Raw genomic sequence first — 10,806 nt, 5'->3', positions numbered from 1 at the left:
TTAAAGATCATGCAGAGGCCAGTATTCAGCTGCAGTGTAACTTGGATGTTCTCAATTCATAAATATGGCTCAGCAACACTATTCAGAGGAACTAAACAAATAATGGAAAATAAGGCGATATCTTTTTATTGGACTAGCTTTCAAAGGCCATAACCTCCTCCCCCAGGCCTCTTTGCAGGCTCAATGTGGCTTACAAAACATCATGAATAGTGGAAATACATGATAAGATAGATATTTAGTATTACAGACAGATCTTGGGTGACATGATTATGATAAGACAAGATATTAGTCTAACAAGCAGATATACTAAGTATTTTCTGGATATATGTGAAGAGGTTCACAGTTGTTGGCCTTTGTGTTATGCCTTGTTAAAGAGATGGGTCTTCAGTAGTTTGCGGAAGTAAGTTCATAGTTCATTTTTAAATTACGTGGCAGTGCGTTCCAGAATTGTGTGCTTAGGTAGGAAAAAGTTGACGCATGCGTTAGTTTGTATTTTAGACCTTTGCAGTTGGGGAAGTGAAGGTTGAGGAATGTGCGGGATGATGTTTTGGCATTCCTGGGTGGTAGGTCTATCAGGTCTGAGAAAGTAATCCACCTAAGTGGATGAACACTAACTCCCATGTAAATATAACAGCACAGAGAGAGTGGGAAGTGGACCAATGACTCCAGGAGAACGGGAGATAAGATTTCAAAGAACCATTGAATAAAGTGGTTATTTGAAATCTTATCTCCCTTTCTCCTGGAGTCATTGGTCCACTTCCCACTCTCTCTGTGCAGGTCTATCAGGTCTGACATGTAGGCTGGTGCATCCCCATGAATTATTTTGTGAACTAGGGAGCATATCTTGAACGTGATGCGTTCTTTGATCGGGAGCCAGTGTAGCTTTTCTCGTAGGGGTTGAGCACTTTCATATTTTGTTTTACCGAATATGAGTCTAGCTGCAGTGTTCTGGGCTGTTTGGAGTTTCCTGATTATTTGCTCTTTGCAGCCAGCGTATAGTGAATTACAATAGTCTAGGTGGCTAGCCTGCTTATAATCAAAATAGAAAAACGCCTATATTGTGACCCAAATCGGGAGATAGACGTTTATCTCACAAAAGTGAATAAAGCTGTATAATCGAAAGCCGAATTTGGAAGTTTTCAACTGCACTCCGTCGTGGATGCGGACAAAGTTGATGGGGGTGTGTCGAAGGCGTGGTGAAGGCGGAACTGGGGCGTGGTTATCGGCCAATCAGAGATGGGTGCCTTTCGCCGATAATGGAAAACAAATATGCGTTTTTAGCGAGAATTTAGGGCACTTTTCCCGGACCCTGTTTTTCCACGAATAAGGCCCCAAAAAGTGACCTAAATGACCAGATGACCACTGGAGGGAATCGGGGATGACCTCCCCTGACTCCCCCAGTGGTCACAAACCCCTCCCACCACAAAATATGCCGTTTCACAACTGTTTATTTTCACCCTCAAATGTCATACCCACCTCCCTGGCAGCAGTATGCAGGTCACTGGAACAGTTATTAGGGGGTGCAGTGGACTTCAGGCAGGTGGACCCAGGCCCATCCCTCCCCTACCTGTTACAATTGTGCTGCTTAATGCTTATTAGTCGTCCAACCCCCCAAACCCACTGTACCCACATGTAGGTGCCCCCCTTCACCCCTTAGGGCTATAGTAATGGTGTAGACTTGTGGGCAGTGGGTTTTAAGGGGGATTTGGGGGGCTCAACACACAAGGGAAGGGTGCTATGCACCTGGGAGCTCTTTTACCTTTTTTTTTGTTTTTGTAAAAGTGCCCCCTAGGGTGCCCGGTTGGTGTCCTGGCATGTGAGGGGGGACAGTGCACTACGAATCCTGGCCCCTCCCATGAACAAATGCCTTGGATTTATTCGTTTTTGAGCTGGGCGCTTTCATTTTCCATTATCGCTGAAAAACAAAAACGCCCAGCTCACAAATTGTCGAATAAAACATGGACGTCTATTTTTTTTGAAAATACGGTTCGGTCCGCCCCTTCACGGACCCGTTCTCGGTGATAAACGCCCATGGAGATAGACGTTTTCGTTCAATTATGCCCCTCTAAGTACCATTGATTGCACCAGGTTACGGAAGACGGACCTTGGGAAGAAAGGTCTTACTCTTTTTAATTTCCACATTGAGTGGAACATTTTCTTGGTTGTGTTTTTCGTATGGTTCTCAAGTGTTAGGTGTCGGTCAATGGCGACTCCAAGGATTTTTAAGGTGTTGGAGATTGGAAGATTGAGTTTAGGTGTGTTTATGGCAGTGAATTTGTTCGTGTTGTGCTGAGAGGTGAGTATTAGGCATTGGGTTTTTTCTGCATTGAGTTTCAGCTGAAATGCATCTGCCCAAGAGTGCATGATTTGTAGACTTTGGTTGATTTCATTGGAGATTTCGTTTAAATCTTGATTGAATGGGATGTAGATCGTTACGTCGTCTGCGTATATGTATGGGTTGAGATTTTGGTTTGATAGTAGTTTGGCCAAGGGTGTCATCATTAAGTTGAATAGAGTTGGTGAGAGGGGGGATCCCTGTGGGACTCCGCATTCAGGTATCCATGTGGCTGATGTGGTCGGATGTCACTTGGTATGATCTTGTTGTTAGGAACCCCTTGAACCATTTGAGTACGTTGCCTCCGATTCTGAAGTACTCAAGGATATGTAGTAGTATTCCATGGTCAACCATGTCGAAGGCGCTAGACATGTCAAATTGTAAAAGTAGTATGTTCTTGCCAGTTGCGATCATTTGTTTGAATTTAGTCATTAGAGTGACTAGTACTGTTTCTGTGCTGTGGTTTGGACGAAATCCTGACTGGGAGTCGTGTAATATTGAGAATTTATATAGGTAGAGTGTGAGTTGTTTAGTCACCATCCCTTCCGTTATTTTGGTTATTAAGGGAATAGATGCTACTGGTCTGTAGTTGGTTATTTCACTAGCACTTTTCTTTGCATCTGTGGGTATAGGGGTAAGTAGAATGTTTCCTTTCTGTTTCGGGAAGAGTCCATTTTGTAACATATAGTTCAAGTGATTCGTTAGGTCCGTTATAAATTGTTGAGGGGTATATGTCATAAGGTTGTTTGGGCATGTGTCTAGTTTGCAATGAGATTTGGCAAATCTTTTGAGCGAGGGCGGGACACTAAGAGGGAACGAACAAGCAAAGCAAAGCGAAGGGAAGGATAGCGGGCAGCGCTTTCACTGACGCTGCGCAGCTGCTGCGACGTCGGAGGGGTAAGCGGCGCCCCCCGCCCCTGCCTGGGTGGGTGAAAATATTGGGGGTGCTCGAGCACCCACAGCACCCACGGAGTCGGCGCCTATGGATTAGTGAACATGGTTCCATGATGTCCCCCAATGAAAGGAGAGTTTAATTCTACTTCCATGTTATTTCAATATATTCCATCACCTTTGTAACACCAGGCTTCCGTTACAACAAATAAAATTAATAAGCTGTCCAATAAGTAAAAAAAAAAATTGACCTCCACCTTTTAAGGCACTGCTTATCCAACTGGAACAGCTTTACATTTGTTACACACGGACCAAAGTTTTGCTATTGTTTTCAATAGCGTTTGCTATTGTTTTGGGTGTACCGCGGCAAGCTCCACCTACTGGCTTCAGCTCATACAATGGACTAGATAGGCTCACTCGTCTCCAGTTTATCCACCCTCCTTGGCATACATAGTACCGGACGTCCGTGTACGTTTAGATACATGCGCAGGTGCGTCATGTGAAGGCGCGCCTGATAATAATTCCGTTGAGCAGCAGCAGTATGTGTATGTGACTCGTCGCTTAGAGAGGTGTGGAGTGTTGCAGCCTTGTTTTAATTTCCTGTTTTCTTTCCTTGTGATTGAGGCGTCGGTTTGTTATTTGTTTCTTGGTCTTGTGCTGCGAGAATTATGAACCTGTTATTGGGGATCCGCTTTTGCTGGTCTTCAGTGCTGCTTGCACTCTGTATCCAGGTCTGCCGCAGCTTTTATCTTCCGGGTTTGGCTCCTGTAAGTTTCTGTGAGCCCGGTGCCCAGAAGGAATCGGGAAATTGTAAGGTAAGAAAGTTAATAAAAGTTATGTTGCGTAATGGAAAGTGGATAGGATTTGGTGGTGGTGGTGGTGGTGGTGGGGGGGGTGTTCATCTCTTCTTTAGCAAAGGAGAGGGACTGGGTAAGGAGCAGGTGTAACGGATGCTGCAGATCCTTCAAGGTAAATGGGACCTTAGTGATCTATGTTAACTTCTGTCTGGATTTGAGTTTGAGTTTGCAAGTTTTCAACTGTAGCTCAAGTTGAGTTGCTTTACCCTTGCCCCTATAAGGTTTTTATCTAAAATTTTACCTGTGGTAACAAAGGGTGCAGTTATTCACAAAGAGCATCAGGGCGATTTGAACATAGTAGATGACTGCAGAGAAAGACCTGCCCAACAAGATAACTCATATGTGCTACTTTTTGTGTATACCTGACCTTGATTAGTATCTGCCAATTTCAAGGCATAGACTGTAGAAGTCTGCCTAGCACTAGCCCCGCCCCCACCACCGGCGCTGCCACCCAATCTCCGCTAAGCTTCTGAGGATCCATTCCTTCTGAACAGGATGTTTATCCCACACATTTTTGAATTCCGTTACCGTTTTCATCTCCACCACCTCCTGTGGGGAGGGCATTCCAAGCATCCACCACTCTCTCTCTGTGAAAAAGTACTTCCTGACGTTTTTCTTGAGTCCGCCCCCCTTCAGTCTCATTTCATGTCCTCTAGTTCTACTGCCTTCCCATCTCTGGAAAAGGTTAGTTTGCAGATTAATACCTTTCAAATATTTGAACGTCTGTATCATATCACCCCTGTTTGTCCTTTCCTCCAGGGTATACATGTTCAAGTCAGCAAGTCTCTCCTCGTACGTCTTGTAACGCAAATCCCATACCATTATCGTAGCATTTGTTTGCACTGCTTCAGTTCTTTTTACATCCTTAGCAGGATACAGCCTCCAAAACTGAACACAATACTCCAGGTGGGGCATCAACACTTCTTTCTTCTGCTGGTCACACCTCTTTCTATACAGCCTAGCAACTGCCTTGTCACACTGTTTCGTTGCCTTCAGATCCTAAGATACTATCACCCCAAGATCCCTCTCCCCGTCCATACATATCAGACTCTCACTGCCTAACACATACGTCTCCCGTGGATTTCTACTCCCTAAGTGCATCACTTTGCATTTCTTTGCATTGAATTTTAATTGCCAAACCTTAGACCATTCTTCTAGCTTCCGCAGATCCTTTTTCATGTTTTCCACTCCGTCCCGGGTGTCCACTCTGTTACAAATCTTAGTATTGTCTGCAAAAAGGCAAACTTTACCTTCAAACCCTTCGGCAATGTCACTCACAAATATATATATATATATATTTTTTATTTTTGTTACATTTGTACCCCGCGCTTTCCCACTCATGGCAGGCTCAATGCGGCGGGCAATGGAGGGTTAAGTGACTTGCCCAGAGTCACAAGGAGCTGCCTTTGCCGGGAATCGAACTCAGTTCCTCAGTTCCCCAGGACCAAAGTCCACCACCCTAACCATTTGGTGTCCCTGGTACTCCCCTGTTTCCTTGTTTTGGTTGTGTGTGTGTTACCTGTGGTAATAAAGGGTGAAGTTATTCACAAAGAGCGTAAGGTTGATTTGAATTTGGTTTCCCTGATACTCCCCTGTTTCCTTGTTTTGGTTGTGTGTGTGTTACCTGTGGTAATAAAGGGTGAAGTTATTCACAAAGAGCGTAAGGTTGATTTGAATTTGGTTTCCCTGGTACTTCCCTGTTTCCTTGTCAGAGCTTGCAGTTTACATCCCTCTGCTAAATCAACAGTATGCAAGCCAGAATAAAACAATTAAAATAATGAAATACTGTTTTATTTCCAAGCAAAATTGCTTTCATAGACATGGACTGCAATAAATGAAGATTGAAACTAAAAGCCAGTGGCTGACTTTGTGCCACACTTGTAGTTGACATATTGCCAGAGAGAAGTTAATTTGTAAGGAGCATATCCCAAATTTACAGGTTTAAATTCCTGCTAAATTTTGTTTTGATCAAAAGCATTTATTTGGAGCACTCTAGCAAGATAAACTATTGTGCAACATCATAACTGCATTGGTTGCAATCACAGTACAAAGAAAAGGAGAAAAATATTCCCCCCCCCCCAGGACTATTACAATTCCTGGTGATCTAGTAGTATAGTCAGGGCAGGAGTGATGCCCTAGTTGTGGTAGCCATTTTGAAAGCAGAGCTGGAATGGAAGGAACAATCCTCAGTTACAGTCCCTAGTGGTCTAGGGTTGTTGTAAGATAGCCTCAGAGGGCCCACAGGTTGGGGAGGAAGCACTCATGGAGGTCCAGTAGGAGGGTCAATTGTTTGGAAGAAGTGGGATGGAGAGAGAAAACACAAAAGTTTTGGCTTGCACTGAAAACACATGGTGGGGGTCAGCTGAAACTGAAGTCATAGCGAAAATTTAAATAATCTTTTGGCTGAAACTGAAACCAAGCAGAAACTGAAATTTGGTCGGCCTCTAGTAACTGGATGTTATTGAATTGACTGACTGGGCTGAATACTATGTTATCCAAAGAATGAACGTTGAGTAACTGAAGAGATGGATGTTGAATTAACTGCTGAAAAAGATGATGCAAATTCCTGGAGTGCCTTGTTTCTGTTTGGAAGATGTAGAATTTTACCCTAGAGGGAGGGGTACAAAGGCATACTCAAAAAAGAGTAGGGGTTCTAGATTTGACCAGTAGGGTCATATGTTGTACTTTGACCTGGCATGAAGCCAGACAGATCCTGAGGAGAGTGGAGAGAATGGGTTGCAGTAGATTGAGTCTGAAAATGGGTCAGATAGGACCAGGGGTTTCAGAGAAATTAGTCCCCCTTTCCCCCCTCCCCCCCCCCCAAATGATTGCCCAGTTAATTTCTGTGGGGAAAGGAGTTGAAGCTTCTTTAGTATAGACACTGTATAACTGGTGTCTGTTTAAGCACTCTGAAGACACGTGGTGAGACTTTTCTGTAATGGCATTTGGGAATCTGGTTTATGTTATAGAATACTAGTAAAAAAGGCCCATTTCTGACACAAATGAAACGGGCGCTAGCAAGGTTTTCCTCGGAGTGTGTGTGAGAGAGAGAGAGTGAATGTGCGAGTATGTGTGTGTGACAGAGAGAGAGTGAGACTGGGTGAGAGTGTGTGTGTGAGAATGAGAGTGTGTGCCATGGGCCCCCGGCCCCTCCCTCCCACCCAGTTCCAGGGCCATGCTCTCCCTCCCTCCCAGTTCCAGGGCTGTGCCTGCCCAGTTCCAGGGTCGTTTCCTCCCTCCCTCTGAGTTTCAGGGTTTCCCTCCCTGTATGGTATAGCCAGTGTTCCAGTAAGGCTGCTGTGCTCCCTCCCTGCTTGCGACTCTCTATCTCTCTTTGGGGGCCCGGACCCACTCCTCCTCCCTTTGTTCCTGGGGCCCGGCGCTGTGGGCGAGTGGGCGGGGCAGAGTACAGTAGAGCGGCAGCCCTCTCCTCCCTCCAGCTCCACTACCTTCTTGTAGTTCTTGCCCAACCACAGGCGCACGTTGTCGAACTGCGAAACAGTGTCGGAGGGCTCGTAAAATTTCTCATTCGGGCCGCTGTCCTTCCGCACCGCCATCTTCCGAGCGCTGCCGCGGGTTCAGAGCGCTGACATCATACTGGCGGGCAGTGCTGTCCAGCCGCCTCGGGTCGTTCTCCGAGTCACGCTGCGTCTCTTCGGCAACCTCAGTGCTCCAGCCACTCACCTACTCCCCTTGTCCGCTTCCCTCCGACCTTCGCTCTGCTCTCTCCTCGCCGGCCGGTTTCTCCTTCAGTGCTCAGTGCTGATAGCTTCGCAGCTCCTCCCCTCTTCCCTCTGTTAGCCAATCTGGTGTCTCCTTTCCGGTGATATCAGCCAGGGCTTCGGAGCCTATCAGAAAGTCACGGACACAGGCAGCAAGATTAGAACGTTGGAGGTGAGAATTATTATATAGGATTAGCATAACCTGGTATCGGTGCACCCACATGATGTGTGCCTAAACGCATCACAGATGGATGTAATGGCTTATGGTTTGCTGACTTATAATCCCCCTGGAACAAGCATACACGATCATAATTGGTTAAAAAACCCCCAAACTAAAACAAATGTAAACATCATTCATACATCCATCAATATATCTTAAACACATCGCAGCTGCTAGTCATCTGTACTTTGTCCTCATATAGTTATTAAATAACTTTTAAAGATCTCTTCATACTCCTGCAATTTCAAATGTATGTAAGTTACACATTTAAGTGGGAACTCTGCCTGTTGCACCCTTTGTGTATGCTTCTTTTTGCATTTACATGAAATTTTAGCACTTGCATGCATAAATGTATACTTACCTGCAAAAATATTAGTACTCTGAATATTTGTTCTCATAAATGTGGGTGCCCAGGTACAGAACTGCCTTTTTAGAGTGAAATATAGTAGTTAGAGAACAAGGCAGTCAGTTTGAAAAGGTAGAATTCCTTACTCTTCTAAATCCCCAAACTACCCACACAGGCCAAAAAACTACCTCCCCCCTTACAAACTACTCCACTGTGAATGCCCCACCCATAAAACTAGTCTTCCACATCTACTATATGATCTAAACTAGTGCGTTGGCAAGTTTGAGGGTGTACAAGTGCCCACAAAACACTAGCTACCTTCACCCACACACATGCAACTTAAGCCCAGCACATAATGCAGGACAGATATATACATATACACTAGAGCTTGACAAGCCCCAGGTGTCAGGTTTCCATGGCAACCAAATAAAAATGGAATCCCACACCTAGGTTTTGCAGGTAGAACATATGGACAGCTGTGTCCAGGCTATGGAAAGCATGCAGCATTAGTGTCTGATCAGCTCAGTAGGAAGCAGTTAAACAGTCTTTCATCAATGGCTGGGAGCTCCCATCCCTATCTCTTCAATCTGCTGGTTTGCTGATCTGCCTTCTCTTCATCCCAACCTGGAACTTCCTTTGTGTCCCCCCCCCCCCCCAAGCTCAGCAGTGACATAACCAGCCTTGATTCTGCTGCCTGGTTCTGAATGAAAAAGTGAATCATGTGGATCATCAGAGTACAGCTGATCTTGGAAGGTTTCAGAAGTGAGTTGTCAAGAAGATTTTCCTTTAGATATCTTGAATCATTGTTGATGGGATAAAAAAAATAGGGTTTTTTTCTTCACTTGGCTAGAGAAACACAGATGAGGCATAAGACTTCCTTGGCCTTGCATTAGGAGTTAATTTTGTATTTCCTTGTTTGTTGTTTTTAGGCTAAACAATGTTTTTTTTTTTTTTTTGATCCTAAGCAATTGGAAGAATTTTTGATAGCCAAGGAAGAAATTATTCTCCGAGGACAAGCAGTCTGCTTGTTCTCACATGTGGGTCAGCGTCCACGGTGGCCCAGGAAATGGCAAATTTTTCTACAGCAAAATTTTAAAAGTTTTGCCAGAGCCTTCTAGCGTGCGCACTGCGCGGACGACTTCCCACCCGTTGCGTGAGCGTTTCTGCTCGTTTTTTTTCTTGTCCGCGGTGAGGTGAAGAGGTTTTTCCCTGTTCACTTCGCTGGACCAGGAGAGTCTTCATGATTCTTTGTATATTTTCTTTTCTTTATATCGTTATTCGTTCTTCTTTAAAAAAACAAAACAAAAAAACCCGGTATTTTTTCGTAGTTTTTGGCGCTTTCTAAGTTTTTCTTTCTTTTTGACACGGACGGGTTTTTCCCCATTTGTGCCCTTTACTTTTTTGGGCACAATTGTGTCGTCTAATTTTGCCTTCCATGTCATCGAAGACACCCAGCGGCTTCAACCGTTGTACTTGGTGCAACTGAACCATCTTGGGTACCGATACCCACGCTTGGTGTATCCAGTGCCTTGGGCCCGACCATAGCCCAGCCGCTTGCAGTCTGTGTCTTCACATGAAGAAACGGACCCAAGCATCTCGAGAAGCCCAACGAGAGAAGCTTTTTGGGGCTCGGTCCGGTCCATCGACATCGGTACCGAGGTCGGCGATGTCGGGAGCGAAGGTAATGGGTGCAGAACGACCAACTCGTGCTGGGAGCAGTGAGGCGTCGAGTGGGTCTCCACCTGTCTTGAGGCCTCCTGTTATGCAGGCCCCCCGAGACTGACTTTTGTCGGTCCTGGCCCCGAGGAGACGTGAGGATTCCACGTCTTCCTCATCCGTACCGAGGAGTTTCAATGACGGGCGTTGAGCGAAGCCGAAGAAGCACCGTCATCGTTCTTCGACACATGGTGCCGGGAGCTCTGGGGCGTTGAGGGATTCAGCACCCGAGAAGCGTTGGCGCCGAGAGGATCGCTCTCCCTCTATTCAGGAGGTGCCGATGTGTCGGTCTAGCAGCCTGGTACCTGCTCCCGAGCCTCGACAGATTCTGCCACCTGCTCCTTTACCGACCCCGCAGCCTTGTCCGAAGGCGGCTCTCGACGAGCACATCAGGGCCCTACTTCCAGAGCTTCTGGAAGGGTTGCTGCGCCAGTCTGCTTCGGTGTCAGGGGTGCTTGCGCCTTCCGTACCGTCTGCTGCAGTGGCTTCTGGCCCTTCGCCTGTGGTGAGGTCCCTGACCTCGGTGCCGCCTGTGGCATTAGTGTCAGCTGCCACCCAGGTCGACTCCCCTTCGACGTCGGTGGTGGAAGCTTCACCGGAGTCCAGGCGGGCGTTGACTTCTCGGCACTGCCATCAAGGACGTCGTTCCTCAGCGTCGAGGCAGGCTCAGTTTCGGACTGCTCTGAGGGATGTCTTGTCTGTTTCTGAAGATGAGCATT

The 10,806-nt window shown here is 46.1% G+C and overlaps 1 protein-coding gene across 1 annotated transcript in view; it reads left to right on the top strand.

Annotated features, from left to right (window-relative positions):
* Nucleotides 1-3,726: 3,726 nt before the first annotated feature.
* The window catches only part of LOC115459343 (transmembrane 9 superfamily member 2-like), a 57,498-nt gene continuing 50,418 nt past the window's right edge, over nucleotides 3,727-10,806 (top strand). The window contains exon 1 of the mRNA XM_030189184.1: nucleotides 3,727-4,041. Within this exon, the coding sequence (XP_030045044.1) occupies nucleotides 3,895-4,041 (147 nt within the window). The 5' untranslated portion in view covers nucleotides 3,727-3,894. The remainder of the gene's footprint in view (nucleotides 4,042-10,806) is intronic.

Source organism: Microcaecilia unicolor, unplaced genomic scaffold (assembly GCF_901765095.1).
Source record: "Microcaecilia unicolor unplaced genomic scaffold, aMicUni1.1, whole genome shotgun sequence".
Taxonomy (NCBI): Eukaryota; Metazoa; Chordata; class Amphibia; order Gymnophiona; family Siphonopidae; genus Microcaecilia; species Microcaecilia unicolor.
The sequence above is the reverse complement of the archived record's forward strand: the minus strand, read 5'-3'. Positions and strand labels throughout refer to the sequence as shown.